The sequence below is a fragment of the Miniopterus schreibersii genome (assembly GCF_964146895.1).
Source record: "Miniopterus schreibersii genome assembly, chromosome: 13".
NCBI classification, from domain to species: Eukaryota; Metazoa; Chordata; class Mammalia; order Chiroptera; family Miniopteridae; genus Miniopterus; species Miniopterus schreibersii.
In genome coordinates this window covers 14,590,716-14,610,647 of record NC_138113.1, presented here as the reverse complement: position 1 = coordinate 14,610,647, position 19,932 = coordinate 14,590,716, and the positions used below count along the sequence as shown (strand labels likewise).

At 34.7% G+C, this 19,932-nt stretch overlaps 1 protein-coding gene across 9 annotated transcripts in view; it reads right to left on the bottom strand.

Annotated features, from left to right (window-relative positions):
• BIRC6 (baculoviral IAP repeat containing 6) overlaps positions 1-19,932 on the bottom strand; it is a 154,532-nt gene that overhangs the window by 91,620 nt on the left and 42,980 nt on the right. For 3 of the 9 annotated variants that reach the window (XM_081156170.1, XM_081156172.1, XM_081156177.1), the window contains exons 12-23: positions 18,101-18,326; positions 16,458-16,618; positions 15,334-15,465; positions 14,721-14,852; positions 12,571-12,749; positions 11,018-11,151; positions 9,826-9,987; positions 9,608-9,739; positions 8,852-8,949; positions 7,040-7,187; positions 6,104-6,237; positions 1,169-1,315 (exon numbers count right to left, since the gene is read on the bottom strand). In XM_081156170.1, coding sequence (XP_081012296.1) covers positions 1,169-1,315; positions 6,104-6,237; positions 7,040-7,187; positions 8,852-8,949; positions 9,608-9,739; positions 9,826-9,987; positions 11,018-11,151; positions 12,571-12,749; positions 14,721-14,852; positions 15,334-15,465; positions 16,458-16,618; positions 18,101-18,326 — 1,785 coding nt within the window. The remainder of the gene's footprint in view (positions 1-1,168; positions 1,316-6,103; positions 6,238-7,039; positions 7,188-8,851; positions 8,950-9,607; positions 9,740-9,825; positions 9,988-11,017; positions 11,152-12,570; positions 12,750-14,720; positions 14,853-15,333; positions 15,466-16,457; positions 16,619-18,100; positions 18,327-19,932) is intronic. The other 6 variants (XM_081156171.1, XM_081156178.1, XM_081156173.1 and 3 more) reach the window with 3 other exon arrangements.

Genomic DNA, 19,932 nt, shown 5'->3' with positions numbered 1-19,932 from the left:
TCCTGCTTCCTCTGCAGGAGAGGACATGGTGGGCAACGTGAAGAAATACTTCTATTTTTCAAACGTAATCTTTTATCTGTTTTAATTTTTACAACTTCTGAAAGCATTACTTAATTCAAACACATTTTCTAAAAATAAAAATATTTGATAATTGTATGATAGTTTCAAGAAAGAGTCTAATTTATAATTAAAGAATATTCTGAAAGTTCAATTTCTTGTCATGGCATGTCTACTCCAGTGTAAACCATATACATTTGCACAAAAATGACTATAATAGTCCAAGAAAACAAAAACAAATAAATTTTGACCCTTTTGGCATCTCCATATAAAAGAAACATTACAATTTAATTTTAAGTTGAAACTATCATCATCACTACATAAGCCATGAATTTCACTTAGTGGTTACTTTCACAATTGAAAGATATAAGATGGTTCTGTATAAAAAGGCACTCAAATAAAGAACTAACAAGTTTCATTTAAAACTTTTTGCCATTCTGAAGCCAAGAACAAGTTTAAATTTTTCATGACTTCTCTTGCAAACTGTTTTTACTTTCTGTTAAAGTGCTGAAGAAAATAAAGAAAGATATACAAAATGAGACTTCCCATTGACTATTCATTTAAAACATCAACAATACCACACTATTCAACACATTCAAATACTGGTTCATATATTCGAAGTTGCTTTAAACTAGCTGGAAAAATGTTATTCTCTCTTGATTCATCTCACCCTTCTCAAAGGCACTAGACCAAATATACTTTTAAATCAACTGAAAGAAATAAAACAGTATCATGCCAAAACTACACACAAGACTGGGCATCAATTGATGACTACTGAAGCTGGGTAATGGAAACATAGAATCTATTGTACTCCTCTTCTTCCCCCTACTTTCATTATGTTTGATATTTTCCAAATTAAAAGTCAACTAAATAGGCACACACATAAAAAAAGATTTAAAATAGTGCACTACAGGGTAAGGAAAAAATCCTATGAATAGACTTAAAAAAGAATATAAAACTTATGATCTTCCCCCAAAATGTCCCTATTAATAAATTTCTACTTAACAGGACAGTAAGAAACTTACATATACTATAAATAGATATTTAAGTACTTATATATCACTTTATATTTATTTATAACATATAATATATAATAAAAGAAGGTATATACCAGTAAACGTACTTGCATCATCCCTTTCTATCCTGGTTCCATCACTAGTTGACACACAAGTAAAGTGTAGGGGTTCAACTTCTAGAAGTCCAGTGAGAGATGTGAAACTACCCTCAGCAGCTGTGCAACTACTGACCTTTCCATTTCCTAATGCAGAAAAGAGACAAGTTTTATAACATGTGAATTAATCTTTAAAAGGCAACAGTCATATGTGAAGTATAATGCTACTCCAATTTTAATTACAGAAGACATATAAACAAGCACACAACCCTTATACAGTGCTTCAACAATGGACATATTAAGAAAACTCACAAGCAGGAGATACTACTGTCCTTGCTATAAAAGCAGAGTTGCATAAAAGCAACTCAGTGGCCACTCACATTAACAAGAAACAATAACAAGTGATATAGATCTTAAGTGAGGAAAAAATAATAAACCAGCTACTTACAATAGCCACTGCCCAATCTGTTAAGTATGCATAAAATCAGAATACAGTCTATGACATTAACTGTACAAATATGACACTAAATAAAAACTAAAGAAACATTCCAAAGTATAAACAAGATTTATCTGTAAATGTTTCTTTATATTTTGTATATATTCTCAATTTTCTAAAACAAGGCCTACTACTTTATAATCATACAAATATAGTTTAAGTTAGCATATATAGTAATAAAAAAATAAAAATTCACATGGTCACAACTATGTGAAAAATAAAAGCATAGCAATAAAACCACAGCAAGAAGAATGAACACAAAAGAATTAAGGGTGTAAGTGGTATGGGGGAATGGGTTATTTTTAGTACTTTCCAATTTTCTGGATTTAGCACTACTTTAAACAGAATTAACAGCTAAAGTAAAACAGAAACTCAAGATGGAAAGAATGGGGAGCTATAAAAACTGTTATCAACAATTGAAGGACTAAATTAAAAGCAAAACTAAACTGCCATCACTTTGTTTTCCAACCTTCCATCAGTGCTCAGCATAGGGCCTGATACGTTGGTTTTTTTTAAATTATTGAGCATTTAATATCAGAGTAAAAGGACAGGCCCCAGTTCTCATGAAATACATTTTCTGTGTCAGACGTTACTAGGCATAAAACAACTAATTGTACAACTGAACTTTTTTTTAAGTGCTATGTTTTATTTAAGGGAAGTTCAAAGGACTAATAAAGGGAAATCAGTCTAAGTCAAAGGGTAATAAAATATTTCCATGATGAGGTAATGAGATTAAAGGGAAAAAAATAAAAAGATTTTTATGTATTTATTCCATTGAGGCAGGGGAATCCAGGCAGACAAAATTACTTGAATGAACTCTCTCCACTAGGAAGGAACAAGGCATATTACAGGAACTGAACTGAAAGAAGCTAAAGGAGTATTTTTCAATCCTAACACCATTCTTCCTAGCTTTAAAATAATTGAGAACTCTAACGAGCTTTCTTTTATGTTGGTTGTATATATACTGATACTTAGCAGCAGAAATTTTAAAATGAGAAATTTTACATATTTATTTAATAGTGATAAACTCATTAGATACAAAATTGGCATACTTTGATGAAAAGTAACTGTCTTCTAAAACAAAAAGACTTAATGGGAAAAACAGCATGTTTTACATTTTACAAATCTCTTTAAAATCTGGCTTAATAGAGGGTAGCTGCATTTTCCTACCTCCCGCATTCAATGTGTCGTAATATGCTGTTTTTTTAGAAGTATATGAAGGAAATTCAACCCAACACAAATATGTAGTTGAAAAAGGAAGCAAGATTTTAATAGACTTACATATGCAAAAACTTGACAACTGACAGTTTTTTAAAGATAAGTTGTCCAGTTATTCTGATATCTGATCAGTGAACTTCTCAAACTCTATCGCACCAAGACTAATTGGTCTATCTTATACTTTTAAAGAATCTTTTACCCATTTATTTGGAAAATATTGGTTCACCACAATATACAGATCTTCCAAATGTTAATACATTTCATTATATAATATCAGAAAATGATATTAATATCATCATAACCCATCAGAAAAAAAGGCTACATGTACTAGGAAGCTGTCAAGCTCACTGTGAAGGACACATTTTCCAAAATTCTAATTTTTGCTTAAAAGCTCTACTTTTAACACTGGTAACAAATACTATCAATTGGATGGATACAGATAGGCTCTTTCTATGAATCTGTGGAAAAACACTTCCAGATAACCAAGTCTGAATAAACATATTTTACAAATAAAAATGGGTTTCCATGAAATAAACAGTTAGTTCAGCTTGTAACTCAACCACACAATGTGTTTCCCCAAAACAGCATGGTTCTTCAGTATGCAGCAAAAGTGTCTGTTTCATGCATATTTCCCATCTCAGCATGGAATATTTAAAAGATGAGTACTCGTGAGTTCAAAACTTAATTTAACAATTTTTACTATTTCATTAAGGACATTTGTAAGTGAATGCGAAACTGGCATTTTTTTTTATTGCAAGTACCTAGTGAAGAACATCATGCTTTTGCACAAATGGTACAAATGTCAGTGCAGTTAAAAAAGCAGTAACATCATTCTATCATGAAAACAGTTGACCCATGCACTCCATGAAGCAATAATATCATTCTACTATGAAAACAGTTGACCCATGGACTCCATGAAAGGATCTCAGGAACCTTGAGGGGGTTAATGAATCACAAGGCAAGGGAAAGAGAGCCAGATCACACAAGACTTTACAAACTATATTACAGACTTTGTACTACACAGTAATGAGAAGACATGAAAAGTATTTTACGGAGAGGTAAAGTGATCAGGTATGCATCCAAAAATTATCATACTCATTGCAATATGGAGAATGTGCTGAAGTGAGGCAAGAAAAGATGCAGAAAGACCAATAGAAAACCATTACTGTCCTAGCCAGTGTGGCTCAGTGGTTAGAGTGTCAACCCTCAGACTAAAGGGTCCAGGTTCGATTCCAGCCAAGGGCATATACCTCAGTTGCAGGATCCATCTCCAGCCCCCGTCGGGGCACTTGCGGGAGGCAACCAATCAATGTGTCTCTCTCACACTGATGTCTCTCTCTCCCTCCCTCCCTCTCTCCTCCTTCCACTCTCTCTGAAAAGCAATGGAAAAAATATCCTCGGGTGAGAATTCAAAAGAAGAAAATAAAACTATTACTGTGTAGTCCAGGTTCAAGATAACTGTTGTGGCCTGACCTGTCATCATGTGATCATGGGAGGTAAGAGAGTAGGCAGACTTGAGTTATACATTGGTGGAGAAACAGACAGGCTGTGGCAATAGCCTCCATGTGAAGGATGAGAAGGACAGAGGTATCAAGGATGACGTTCAGACTGGTTTTGCACCACTGATGCAATTAGCTGAGAAAAGGAACACTGAAGAAGAGCTATGGTAAGGAATAAAACGATGAGACATTCATATGGAGACATACTATGATTTCTTTTTTTAATCCTCACCTGAATATATTTTTTCCATTGTTTATCAGAGAGCGGGAGGGGAGGAGGGGCAGGGGCAGGGGGAGGGGGAGGGGAGAAATCGATGTGAGACACAGTGATCGTTGCCTCCTGCATGAGCCCCGACCAGGGCCGAGGATCAAGCCTGCAACCGAGGTACATGCCCTTGGCCAGAATCAAACCCGGGACCCTTCAGTACACAAGCTGATGCTCTAAGCCCTGAGCCACACCAGCTAGGGCAACATATTATGATTTCTAAGTCACTTCTTCAGGGTCTTCTATACTGAGTGTGGCTACTCTTGCATATTTAACTCCTTTGGCTTTGCTAAAGCTTTATGGTCTTTTCCTTACACTCTCTCTGTAACAGATCTCTCATTCTATCCTAAGGTATACAGAAGTCATCTATATATCTAGTTCTAACCTCTCCTCTGAGTTCCACTCATAAATTAATGTGTTACTTGGGAAAAGCCAGATTGCCATGAAGTAGTCAGAGCCTAAATCATCAAAAAGAGGCATATACCCAAGGCAGCATAAGTCTTTAAAAAGCAAGTAACAGGCCAATAATTGTAATGTGATCATTTTCATTAAAGCATGTACAGCAAACAAGTCTAAACAGCCAAACATCCTGTTAACACTAGTAACCTAAAAGGGTAGAGAGGTTGGAGTTAAGAAATTTTATATTTTACTTATATTTCTATATTTGATTTTGCTTTTGCTTTTTTCCACAATTCATGTTAAAATAAAATTGAGACTAATTCCCAAAATTTACTCATTTTAAGGTACTAATTATCTTACACTATGTTTACAAATAAATTTTCGTACATTTTGGTTTACTAGCAACACTTTCAGTTAAGTTCCGAAAGACAAAAGGAAATAAAAAATAAAATGGCCATTGCTTTACCTAGCAAAACAAGATAAACACCAAATTCTATCACTTGAGAAGATTATACAAAGAATGTTATAGTCCATTCAACTCTAAAAGCATATTCTTCAAAAATGTATACGAGAATACATGTAACACTGTGTACAAAGTTTTCCTCAGGAAAGTATAATAGTAGGTGCAGAAAATTATTTTTCTTTCTGTATGTTTGCTTATTACAATGAGTATAATTTTACTTTTTGAAATATGAAATATGTTCTTTGATTTTTAAAGACAGCAAAAGCACACCAAATAAAAGTGAAAAGACTACGACAAATAATCAAATTTTAAATAGTCTCTTATGAGCATTAAAGTCACACTGACATGCAATGAAATATAAAAAACTAATTCACAGCTGTTTCATGGGTTCATGCTCAGCTCTTTCAAAAAGAACCTTATTATTAGGGGGCAGGGGATTAGGTAATAAAGACAAATAGTTTAATGATTCACACATGTCAAGTTCTAAGTTCTAGTTTTTAAAGATAAAATGTAATAACTATAATCTATGAAGTCAACAGTAGCTTAAATCCAAGATTTAAAATTCAGAAATTCCTTTAATAAAAGAAGTTACTACCTGAAAGGACATCCGACAAATCAATTTCATCTGACTGAACACCAATGTTGCTGTTGTATACATTTTTACAAGAAGAGCCACTCATCTCTAAATCAAAGAGGACTGGATCAAATGGTGAGCTATATAATCCGTATCTGAAAAACAAAATAATATCCTAAAAATTTTCCTGTCAGCCATATAATTAAGAAATTATCTATTTACTTCGTTTTAAAAGAAGTTTGACACAGCAAAAAAAATGATAACCAGATTTAACCCATTAAATTCAGTGACTCTCAGCTGTGTTCCCTATAAACCTATACTCCAAAAGACATGTTCCAGAGAGACTCAACAAACGTTATTCCAATACACTGGCAGCTAATGAACCCAGACTGAATCTTCTTCTGTAGATTGAAGCATGGAAGAGATATGAGGCAGCACTCCCTCACCTCAATCACTACATTGCTCAGCAGAAAGTACAAAGGCTTTTAGTAAAATTTCATCAAAATCAAGATTTCCAATTTAAAAACATTACAAAGCCACTGTGTAACTCTATTTCTTATTTCATTACGTTTAAGTTTTAGATAATAAACCAGCAAAGAATATTAGTTAAGGGCTGTAAGTGACTTACATAATTCCACCTACAAAGTTTTAACAATAGAGAAACAAATTACCTTAAGTCTTTCTTCCATTAGCAAGAAACAGAACTTTTGAGTATTTTAGTATCATTAGCCTTGTGAAAAACAATCGTCAGGACTCCCAAAATTATTAAAGAGAATCATTTCAGGAAAAAACAGGGGAAAAGAAAACCTTAGGCTAATATCATTTGGAAAAAGGTTAGGTATAAGTTAAATATATTTTTGTAAGAAAAATAGCAAATGTATATATATGACAGTACTGTGCAAAGGTGGTCCTATGTCCAGAAAGGCCCAGAATTAGTCATTACATATATTAAAATACCTTGTCTGAAGTAAAGCTTCCATTGGTGTTAGCCTGTCCTGTAACTGTCTGGACACAGCAGTAAGCAAAGATGCACAAGCTGTACTGCACCCAGCCAAATCTTCATCTTTGACATAATTCAGTAAGACAAAATACCAATAGACAGAACCTGAAAACAACAACAAAAATCAGTATTTCTTTTCCTCATTTTTCTCTAACAAAGAAAACTTCAGATTACATATTTATCAGTGTGTCCCCTTTTCCTAGAAAGGCTTTCTACAACTTGCAACTTACAAAGAAGGACCAACTGTGTTGGATGACTCTAAGAGGATAGTGACAAAGAATTTCAAACATATTTTTTGAGGAGTATATCAGGTTAACTAGTCATTCAGGTTTTGAATAACATGAGATGACTGTGAGGGACATTTTAGAATAATTGGAAATGTGTAAAGATGTCAGGGCCTTCAAACCATCCATCCTTGAAATAGTGTTTCTCTATAGTACTAAAATTTTCAAAAACAATGGATGGCATCATTGAGCTACAAATAACACACCTTAGCAAGTGAATGAAGTATAGTTATTCTATACTGCCAGTTATATGCAGACCAACATGGTTTAAAAGATGATCGTGGTGCCCAGCCAGGTGTGGCTCAGCAGTTGAGCATCAACCTAGGATCCAAGAGATCGAAGTTCAATTCCTGGTCAGGGCACATGCCCCAGTTATGGGAACGGTCCCCAGTCAGGGCCATGAAGAAGGCAGCCAATCAATGACTCTCTCATCACTGATGTTTCTATCTCTCTCCCTCTCCCTTCCTCTCTCTGAAATCAATAAAGATATATTTTTTTAAAAAGGTGATCGTGGTGATGTATTTTCAGACTCTTTAATAAAAAGTGAGATATCTAAGTAAGTACACACCAAAATATAAGCATCCTACTTCTAAGACTACTGTCAACAAACTATTTCAAATACAGAAGACAATTAAAGTGATCAACCAAGTCCAAAATATCCTACTCTTTATAACACAGAGTTAAGAGTTTTATCCACTATAAGTTCCAGGTAAATATAAACAGATTATTTATCTAAATTAAGATAGTGGTAAAATACCCATTTACCAAATAACTTTGAGAAAACTTTTTTTCTGGTATACCACAAAGATCAAATCCTTGTGAAATATTTATCTCACTGAGATAACATGTTGAATGGGTTGGTTATTTACAAAAGAAAAGATAGCCAGAAATGTCTACAAAAAGGCAGCATTAGGCTTAAAAGGGCTAATCAGTATCCCTCCACAGTAACAACATAAAACAGCAAAAGACAGTAAAAACATTTTTTTAAATCTTCATTACCTTATGCATATGCTACTTTGGGGGATTGCTTTCTCAGTTGCTACTTGATAATTACATTCATTCTTGAATGATATTTCCACACTCTTCAGGTGCAGAAAAAAACCACTGGCCCCTTTTAGAGACTTTCAGTTGACTATAGCCTCTACCAATCACACAAATTTCTGATCATTTACTGATCATTTTAGTTTGTGATATCTAATCTATAGTCAGTAAACAACCAAACAACTCAATGATTTTCATGAAATACAGAAAATGTATAAATTAAGATAACTTGCTATTTGTACTTATCTCTCCCACTTTTTCCGAGCAATATTACTAAACAGAAAGTACCTGCCCACCTAATCAGAATATAACAACCACTTAAAAAAGATAAGCTACAGAAAAAGGGGGGAATAACAGAGAAAAAAAGTTACTAAATAATCCTAAGTACATTGTGAAATATTTCCTATGACAACAGTTACTAGTGATTAAATTAATTTCACATACCACCAGTTGCAGCTGCAGGTAAAAATGACATATTATCAAGTAAAGCCTTCAACAGAACAGATCCAAATCCTGGTTGACATGGGTCACATTTGCCATTACTGAAAAATTTTTTAAAAGAAAAAATTTAAGTACATTGATATTCAAGGTCCAAATTCAACCAAAACACATTGCAGTTCTTTTTAAAATCTTCAAAATGTATTCATACTGATCACAAGAAAAATCTGCCTTAAAGGCCCACAGACATGCAAAAGGATAGTAGGGACTAATACTAAGGGTCTTTGTAACTGTTTTCTTTCATTCTCTTTACCAAAAGGTGCTGACAAGCAGGTATGGTCAATATTGACTGTTAGCTTTTAAACACTTCCTAGATAGGTTGAGTCTCAAGATCTAGAGAAAATGATCTTGTCAATATCACAAATAAGACTGTCATAGAACAGGGAACAAAGCCTCAGGTGACGGATCCAAAGACAACCAGAGAGAATAGGAGTGAAGGTGAGGGAAAAGTTCCCTTACCAAACTCCCCAAACTGCTACTAATAGGCAGAGAAGCCTACTTATTGATAGATTTATTTAACATAATATTTCCCCCTAAAAACCCTAAATTCTTTCTTAGAATCTCAATAACCCTCGTCAGCTTTTGCAAATTCTCTTAAGTTACATATATTCAACAAGGATCACATACACCAGAGACAAGGTGTCACCTGCCAAACTGCAGATGCACTTGCAAAGTATACTTTCAAATTAAAAGAACACCAACCTAATGCACAAGGCTAGAAACCGGGCACACTTATGGGCTATACTTCGTCCTGCCTCAAAGAAACAAACACGTATGATATCTGAGAGACGTTTTCGTGTTTTTGAAAGCAGGCTCTCATTTCCCTCCTTTGAGCTGAAAAACAATAGGAAACATTTGAACTTCCAATTATAACATCCAAAGGGCAATCATCAGTGATAAGTAATATCTTAATTATTAACCTTCCAGGTCCATTTGAATGTACTCCTGCTAACCAACAAAGAGTATCCAACACGAGGCTCTGGGCATGTTCTGTGATTTGGCCATCATCTGCTTTTCTGCAAAGGGTGTTAAGAAGCTTCTCATGAAATTCTGAAAACTGTAACATGGCACATCGTTGCACTCTACAAAAAAGAAGATATAAGTACATTAACAACCAAAATGAAACAGATTAAAGTTATCACAACCTGGTTGCTTACATGTTTCATTTTAAAACACAAATATTACAATTTTTTATATATATGAGAGGGAAGGAGAGGGAAAGAAAGAGAAACATTGATGAGAGAGAGAAACATCCATCAGCTTCCCCCTGCACACCCACTACTGGGGATCAAGCCTGCAACCCAGGCATGTGCCCTGACCAGGAATCAAAGTGGCAACATTCTGGTGCTCAGGACAATGCTCAAACAACTGAGCCACACCAGCCAGGGAAAAATCAGGACTATTACAATTTTTTATTTATTTTTTAATCCTCACCTGAGGGTGTTTTTCCATTACTTTTCGGGGGGGGGGGGGGATACATCAACTGGTTGCCTCCCACAGGTACCCCAACCGGGGCCAGGGATCAAGCCCAAGGTGCCATGGGCCAGAATAGAACCCAGGACCCTTCAGTCCACAGGCGGACACGCTAGCCATTGAGCCAAACCGGCTAGGGTAATATCACAATTCTTTTAAAAAAACTTTGGAAAATTAAATATTACAATGAAATGTCAGTCTCTGAACTTAATTTTATGGTATTAAAAGGTTTAAAATAGTACGTAAGCAATACTTGGCTTGTGGAAAGTTTTACAAAAAAATGAAGTTTATAATAATGTATTATATTCTGACTGTGTGTTAGTATTTTACTGCAATTATTCCTTTGTATGTACTTTTATTACTATAAGAATAATAGCGCCCGGCCGGGCATGCCTCAGCCGTTGAGTGTCGACCTGGGATCCGGGCGATCAGGGTTTGATTCCGGTCGGGGCACATGCCCGGGTTGCAGGCTCAGTCCCCGGTCAGGGGCATGCAGGGGGTGGTCAATCGGTGACTCTCTCATCATTGATGTCTCTCTCTCTCTCTCCCCCCCTCTCCTTTCCTCTCTCTGAAATCAATAAAGATATATTTAATAACAATAATAAAAAAAAGAATAATAGGAAAAGGAAATGAAGTTACCTCTCCTTAGAAATTGAAGTTTTCTTAAATCTTCGAATTGTGACTGAGACTTCTTGAAGTAAGTCACAACCCCGGAGGTTTTCAGCTTTACGGGTGCCACCTGCATTTTCATTCTTAACATTAGATGATTTTTCCTAAATACACAAATATAAATAATTGAATGAACAAATGATACTAAAAAGTCTTTACTATTAAAGTTTTCAAATAAAGAGCAATAACTGAATCACAACTATCAAAACATACATCTCAAATTAAAATGATAGCTTTTACCTTATATGCAGTAAATAACTAATTTCCCCCAGAATTATAACAGAAGAAAAAAAAGACACAGTTATTAAAGTTAACCCAATGATTAAAGATTACAAAGCGAGCATCCTGAATCCAAGTCCCAGCTACATCACTTAGATATGAGATATGCCAGCTCCCTAATCTCTAATGTTTACTCACTTTCCAAAAAAATTTTTTTAATCCTCACTGGAGGATATGTTTTGTTCAATTGATTTTAGAGAGGAAGGGGGAGAAAGAGAGAAACATCAATCAGTTTCCTCCCACACACAACCTGACTGGGGATCAAACATGCAACTTAGGTATGTGCCTTGACCGGAAATTGAAACTGCAACCTTTTTTGATGCACCGGAAGATGCTCCAACCAACTGAGCCACCCGGCCAGGGAGTTTCACTGACTCTCGATATGGAAAATGGAGGTAATAGTAGCAACTGCTCTGCCTATCTCATTTATTTTGAGGATTAGATCAGATAAAGTACACAGAAGTCCTTGAAAAAATTAGAAGATCTATAAAAGATGATTGGTTTTACTGATATTGCTACTGTTGCTTATGAATAATGATAATAGAGAAAAAAAATCTCTAGACCTCAAGAAAATCCAAGATCAGACAACTATGAAGAGACTGCATGGTACACAGCTAGTTGCAGAAAATCAACCATGAAAATTACAATTTATCTCTAAAATCACTTCCCAGCTTCTCTTCCTGCATACTCCCAAATGTTTACCAAATTAAAAAAAAAGTGGTCGCCCGGCCAGGCGTGGCTCAGCGGTTGAGCATCGACCTAGGATCCAGGCGATCGAGGTTCGATTCCCGGTCAGTGCACATGCCCGGGTGTGGGCTCGATCAACGCCTCTCTCATCGTTCATGTTTCTATCTCTCTCTCTCTCCCTCTCCTTTCCTCTCTCTGAAATCAATAAAGATATATTTTTAAAAAAAAAAGTGGTGAGTTACCAGTAACAAGCATAGAATCAAACTCTCACACCTAAGGAAATAAGTATTATGACCTAAAATAATTGTAAAGGGAAGTACCGCCTAAGAATCACTCCCCACTAAGTATACCTTATACAAGTTACATAGTTTGCTTACAGTTCATTCAAAATATTTTCTTTATAATATTTTTGAAGTCACTGTAAAGAAAAAAATACAAACAAACCAAACTGTCTACTGAAAAAAAACAAGGGTTATACTACTTCCAATACTGTGTCAAATCCCATCTACAATGTTTAAAACAGAATTGTTAAAGTTCAAAATAACATTGTTTCATACCTTGCCTGCTGCAACTTTTGCCAAGAGTGAAGCAAGTGAATAACCCTTGTTACTCTGGTGTTTTAGGGATGGAAGTCTTACTACAGGACGCATACCGCCATTGCAGATCTCATCTGCTCCTCGTTCATTCACTGCCTTGACATGGATTAAAAATGAACGATATTTTCCTCCTGCCATACCTAGAGAAGCAGCATAGAATGGGATAAATCACTGAATCACCAAAAGAGCAAACTGTTTTTCATTCCTTCATAAAGCAAGTTAAAAAATTAACTCAAAAAAAAAGCACCCCACTGTTCAGAAGTTTTACAAATTATACTGCTATATGAACATAATATAGTTGAATACCTTCAAGATGTTGGTAGCAAAAGAACAAAAAGCACAGGAGTTACATGAATAGCATAAGACAGAAATTTCTGACTAATTGTTATAAACATTTGGCATATTTTCCCCAAAAAAGTTATTGATTTTAGTAACATAAATTTTTATGAACTACAGTAAAACACAAAGAAAAAACTGTCATCAAGGCACTACCCATATGTGTATCAACCCAATCCTTTTTATGCACCCATGCACACACGTAGAAACAAGCATTAGAGTATTAACAGCTAGAAAAAAATAGGTTTTGGAGTCACTAGCTGGGTTTGAATAATGATTCTGCCATTTATACGGCATGTGACAAATTAACCTCTCTGTGGTTCAGTTCCTTCCAATGTAAAATGAAAATAATAGTACCTACCCCAAAGGTAACTTAAACACATTACTGTGCATGGATCAAATTAATACACTCACCAGCAAACCATCAGCCTATTGCTGCACCAACAGATATTAAATCTTCCTGTGATTATGAAAGCTACCTTTGTTGTTTTCCACGAATCTGCGCGCCTGCTGTGCTAGCACTACACTGTCACCCTCTTATCGCTGTATTATTCTCTGACATCACTCACCCTCTCAATCTTCTTTTTCCAAATTTATTTCACCCATGTCATCCTTTTATTGTTGCATTAAAACTTAGCAATCATTTTCCCCAAAGATTTGGGGGAGGGGGATTTGATGAGAAAAATAATCACTTAGTAAATTCTAGGAAAATTAACACTTTAAAATTATAGCCTTTTGAAATATGTTGTGTAATTGTATCCTCCACTTTATCAAAGCCAACATTTTTATTTTCATATAAAAATTTAAGTTTTATACTCATTCAACAAAACTTATATTCTAAGCAATATGAAAGATAAGATTTTTTTAGTTTTGCTCACTACTGTATCCCAGTATGTAGCCTAACACATCATAAGCTCTCATAAACTTAATGAGATGTCATCAAGAGACCATATTAAAATGTCTCTGTGTGTGTGTGTGTGTGTGTGTGTGTATTATATCTGCAACTAAAGGTAAATGTGTGAATATGAACAAACATTATGAAGGGAATGTATTTAAATTAATAGTTATTTAGATGGTCAGATATTTTCTTGGTTTGGGAAGGACATCCACCCCTCACACAACCTCCAAATTTACTTTAATAATAGAGCAAGGTATTTTGTTTGTTGCTTTTTTTTTCACCCCTGGGATATAGAAGCTGAAATAAGAGTCCTGTACTGCAATATCTATTATCTATATAACTGCCAATTATTTTAAAATATACATTAATTATCATTTATGTTTGAGACACTCAAATTGTTACATCTGATACTATCAAAACTCTTCTATAAAAACCCTCTTAAGAGAATATAACAATATACAATAAACATGCCAAAGACACAGAACTCTCTAAATTGATGGGAAAGGCAAACATACCAGAGCATGGTATCTGGTAACTTTCAAGAGCTTCGTTATGTCACACTAAAGTCACCCTGTGTTCACTTTCTTTGTGCTTTTTCAAAAAAAAGCACTAAAACCTCCATGACAAAGTAGGATCAGAAAATTTCACATAAAAATAGTTGTTGCCCAGCTGGGCGTGGCTCAGCAGTTGAGCATCAATCTGGGATCCAGGCAATTGGGGGAAATGATCTCAGCTACAAGGAAACTGGTGGAATTGCTAATGAAAATCCCAAACAAAACAATATCTTACTTTTTTAAAATCAGATGTTTTCTTTTTTTGTCTATTTTTACAATTGTGGCATTATTTATTCTGCTTTGGTAAAATATGTTTACTTTACCTTTAACAAGTTTGGGGCTTGTTAATGTCAACATCCCAGCATGCCCTGATAGATCAAGGCCACTAGCAAGCCATACTGGCCCACACAGAATGTCTTCCTTATGATCTTCTAAAAATGGACATAATCTAAGACCTAAAAAGAAAAATATACATTTTCTTTTAAATTAGTTGATAACTTAAAATGCAATATTTAATAAGAAAATACCCATCCCATTTACATTTAATACCACCACACAAAATACCACACTTAGAATGTGTTCAAGTAAGAATTCACTATCATGCTAAGGAGCTATAATCAATTATCTGATATATTATGGTGTTTTCCATTCCCATTTTATTTACATTCACCTTGATTTTCAAAAATAATAAAGCCATGACATAATTTGAAATCCCAAGGTATTAAAAAACAGGAATGCAAGTAACAGCGCAGCTGTGTTCACAAAGATGAGCTGAAAGTTAAAGCATTTGGCCAAAGCAGAATCATAGGTTATTTTTTAATCATGTACTCAAAAACCAAGTTTTTGCAAGCCATAAGAAAATCTTTGCCCAACATGATGCACTTGGATCACTACTCCTTTTACTGTCATGGACAACAGCTCTATAATTTAACTCACACTGTGATTCCTCTACATCCATGTGCTGCATTTCTTCATTCAAATCAACCAGGGACGGTCTCCCATTTTGTTCCACTTCAATGTTAAGAGCTGGAGACAAAGGAAAGGTGATCTGCCTATCTACTGCTGTTTCTAGAGGATAAAAATATTAGCAGACTTAATTTTACTTAATACCGATGAGTTACATGCCTAAAATCCTAAAATTATTGTTATACTGGGAACTGCTGTGATTTCATCACAGATGCTACAAAATGGTTGTCAGGAGGGAGAAAAATTAGATTCAATTAATTGTTGCATACACTCATCTCTTTTTTAATGGTAGTAAAATATTCACCTAAAGAAATAATTTGCTGGCAACTGAACTAAAAGTTCTTACCCTGGGCTGCAGAGTACAAGCACCTGCAGCATTTTAAAAACAGCAATGTCTAAACCCAATCAAATGAGAATCTATCATGTTTCTAACACATACACAAAAATTCACACATACATGCACAAACACACATATGTATTTCTGAAATGGGAAATTTTTCAAGTTTCAATGTTTTTAACCCCCTGGGTAAAGTAGCCATTTTACTCTAAAATTACTGCCTGCCTTTAAAATTAACCTATTAAGACCCTGAGAAGTAACATCTAGTTCCCAATGTTAAATGTGTACAATCTATTTTAATAATTCAAAACATCAAATTCTGAACGTGCAAGAAAGATAAAGATGGGTGTATTTCTGGATGACATGAAAGGGTGGGTTTCACTAATCACCTTAAAAGAATATGTGACTCCACAACAAAGTTCTTTTCCCAAACGAGTCTCAAGAATAGTGATGTATTAAGTTTAGTAATGCTAAAAGTGAAACAAATTCACAAAGGAAACTAATTCCATTTCCCAAAAAAGCATAAGTAAATTACTTCAGTTTATGCAATTCTGAACAACAGTGAGCTACTGAAGTCTAAAATGTTCCGGGGATTAACTTTTGTAAATAAAATCACCAAAAGTAGAGCAGGAAAATATTGGGGAGGGGAATGAGAGAGTGGGAGGGACCAGTAAATCTAGACAATCAATTGAAAATTAGTTTTTTAAAGAAACCAACAAGATAAAATCTTCAAATATATATTTTGATTCATTCTTACCATTGACTTTCCCTAAGCCCGGAGCTTTATTTTTCAGCAGTGTCACTTGTATCTGTGGAATATTGGTGATGTTTGAGTTCAAAACAAATTTGAAGTCCACATGTCCAACCATACAAGCCTTAGGAAGAACCAATTCAAATACATGCTCATCCCAGCTGTTGCTGTCAAATAAGGAAGAACATGCTAAATACAGCAAAACTCTTTCTCCAGCCATAACCATATTACCATTACTATCACAATTTTACACTCTGATTTTTAGCCTCCAACAAAACTTAATGCTTCTCAATGATATCAGGAGAGGAGACAAGCAGCTCCCAACACAGGGTAAACTTAGGGCCATGAATTACCTTACTTTAGGAATCCACACGCCTTAGAAACTGTACATTATAATAACCCCTTGTTCCTTAAAGTGTGGACTATTATGCATCAGAATTATCTGCAGATTCCAGGGCCCGACCCTAAATCTATGAGTAGGGTCCCAGGAATCTGCATTTTAAAACAAGAACTTCTTATACATGTGCATTCTGATTTAAATTCCATATACATATGTGCTGAAAAACAAAAACAAAAATCTCCAAATCATACTCCTACACTAAGTTCCAGGTTCATATCCAAATGTCTACCACACAGCTCACATTTATCATAAATCCCAACTTCACGATTATCCATTCCAATCTCAGTAAACAAAATTCCACTTTTCATCTAGCTCAACTCAAAACCTTAAAGTCATTCCTGACTCTTCTCTCACACCAGATGGTCATTATATCAGCATATACTGTTCCTTCTACCTCCAAATTATGCCCATGTCCAGACGCTGATCACTCTTTTCCCTACCGCCATCAACTATCAGCAAGCTACCATCACCACTTCACATGGATTGCCACAATAGCTTCCAAACTAGTCTCTGTTGACTAGATCTATACTCAACACAGCAGTCTTACTATATCCTTCGAGTATGTAAATTATATCACATCACCCCTGTAACTCAAAACCCTCTAACATCTTCCCACCTCACTCAGCATAAAATTCTCACTATGGCCTATAAACACATTCATGAACTGATTACCAGCTGCCTTTCTAGACCTTGCCTCCTACCACTCCCCCCACGCTCCTGAACTCTGACAAAATGGTCTTCTTGCTCTTCCTAAAATTCATAAAACATACTCCTCAGGATCTTTGCATTGCTACTGCCTCCAAATTAATGTCTTTATGGAGGCCTTTCTTTGGCCTCATATTAAAAATATTATACGCATTTGCTCTATCTCATTCTCATATATATGTACACACCTAAAAACTACAACCATACTGTTTTAACATATTTCAATAGCTTTTATGATTATATGACATAGTATATATTTGCTGTCTATCTATCCCCACTACAATGTAAACTCCATCAGTCATAAACTGTCAAATAAATTTGTGGACTGAGAGACCAAACTAACAGCAATGGTGGATTACTCTCATTATTTTATTCTACAACTAAGAATACAGCAATCTCCAAAATTAAAGTGATGAATAAAAGAAACAAAAGCTATTAATTTAAAAAAGTTAAGAGAAACAGTATTATACTAAGAATTCTATGTTACCTCTAACAAATAATACAATATGGATTTACAATTAAATACCTTGGAAGAATATTTTACCTGTCAGTCTGTAACTTCCAAGTTCTCGTATGCTGAGCAGCATCTCCGTGATGTTGCTGATGCAAATGTTGAGGATGCCTCCTTTGCTGCTGTTCTTGCTGAACTTCTACCCAGCATGGAGGAACAGTAGCTGAAAACCGTGGAGTCAAAGTCTCAAAGCGGGTTAGCTCCACTAAAGATGTCAAGATGTCAAGGGTGAATGGCTGGTCCACCAATAAATCAACTCCTTAATAACAGTGAATGTAGAATTTGAAATAGATTTAAAAAAAAAAAAAAAAAGTAGTTTTAATTCATGTTTTTGCCTACTCAACTGCAACACTTACTAAATACCCTGAAAATTAATAATATAGGTTGAGATATCTAGCAGGTCACTACATGACAAACATAAGAAAAATCCATCTTGAATATTTTAAATATAGGAAGGGTATTCATTACTGGAGAAACCCAAACTCAACCTGTTAGAAGAGTCCTGACTGAGCTTTAACTAGCCCTAAATTAGTAAGAGGAACAAAAGTAATGGTGCTAAAATGCAAGTCAAACTTACATCAGATCAATATTAATTTTTAGATTTTCTTATTCATGAAAACAAAATGCTAACCATCAGCAAGCACATAACATCTGCCGTTTTAAACAGTGTTTTTCCACTTCTGTGGTAGTTAAGAATATCATATATACATACCAGCATTTAAGAATAACAACTGGCCTCAGAATGATTAGTTTTTTTAATAAATGTATGTATTCACATTCGTGAAATGTCTAACATTAGACAAAGGTGAAAGGCTGTTATTCTTGTTCCAATTAACAAAAGCTTAAAGAAAGACTAAAATACAAAATCTGGTAAGTTGAAAATATTTTCACAAAGAAAATTTACACCAAGTTCCGTAAATTATTATAAGTGTACTTCAAACCACATTTTTTCTCAAAGCTTACAGCTTTATAAATCTGACTGAAACTGTATTAAATTGTTTGTAAATATTAATAATATCAATGTCCTTCCTTTACATTAGTCATGCACTGCTTAACAACAGGATACATTCTGAGAAAATGCATCAACAGGTATTTTGTCATTGTGCAAACACCATAGAGTGCACTTACACATACCTAGATAGTATAGCCTACTACACACCTAGGCTATGTGGTATGGCCTACTGCTCCTGCGCTAGAAGCCTGTATGTATAGCATGTTACTGTACAAAACAACATAAGATTAAATTAAGCACAAGAGAAAATAATGCAATCAGGAAACATGGCAAACATGAGATTGTAGGAAGCAACTGCCAGTGATACAGAGCATACTGTTTTCTGGCAAATATTTTTGTAAGTAGAAAGAGGACTTGCTAAAATAATAATTAAAAATATAGAATAGTAAATACACAAATCTGTATCAGAATCAATTATTATCATTATGAAGTATAATGTACTGTACATAACTGTATGTGCTACACTCTACATGATTGGCAGCACAGTTGGTTTGTTTATACCAGCATCATCACAAACACCTGAGTAATGCATTGTAACAGTAATGTTACAATAGCTAAGAAGTCGCTAGGCAACAGATATTTTTCAGCTCCATTATAATCATACAGGACCACTGTCATATATGTGGTTCATCGTTGACCAAAACATCATTATGTGGCACATGACTGTATTTCCTTCTTTATAATCTGTAATTCATAGCTTTTCTACCAAATAGTATTTTTATGAACTTTATGAAAATTATTCATTATACCAATAACTTATAAAATATGAAACATTCAGTATGTTAGCTTTTGAGCCAAGTTGTATACTTAATCAAGACAATCAAGTATTGACTAATTATAGCAAGAGACATGA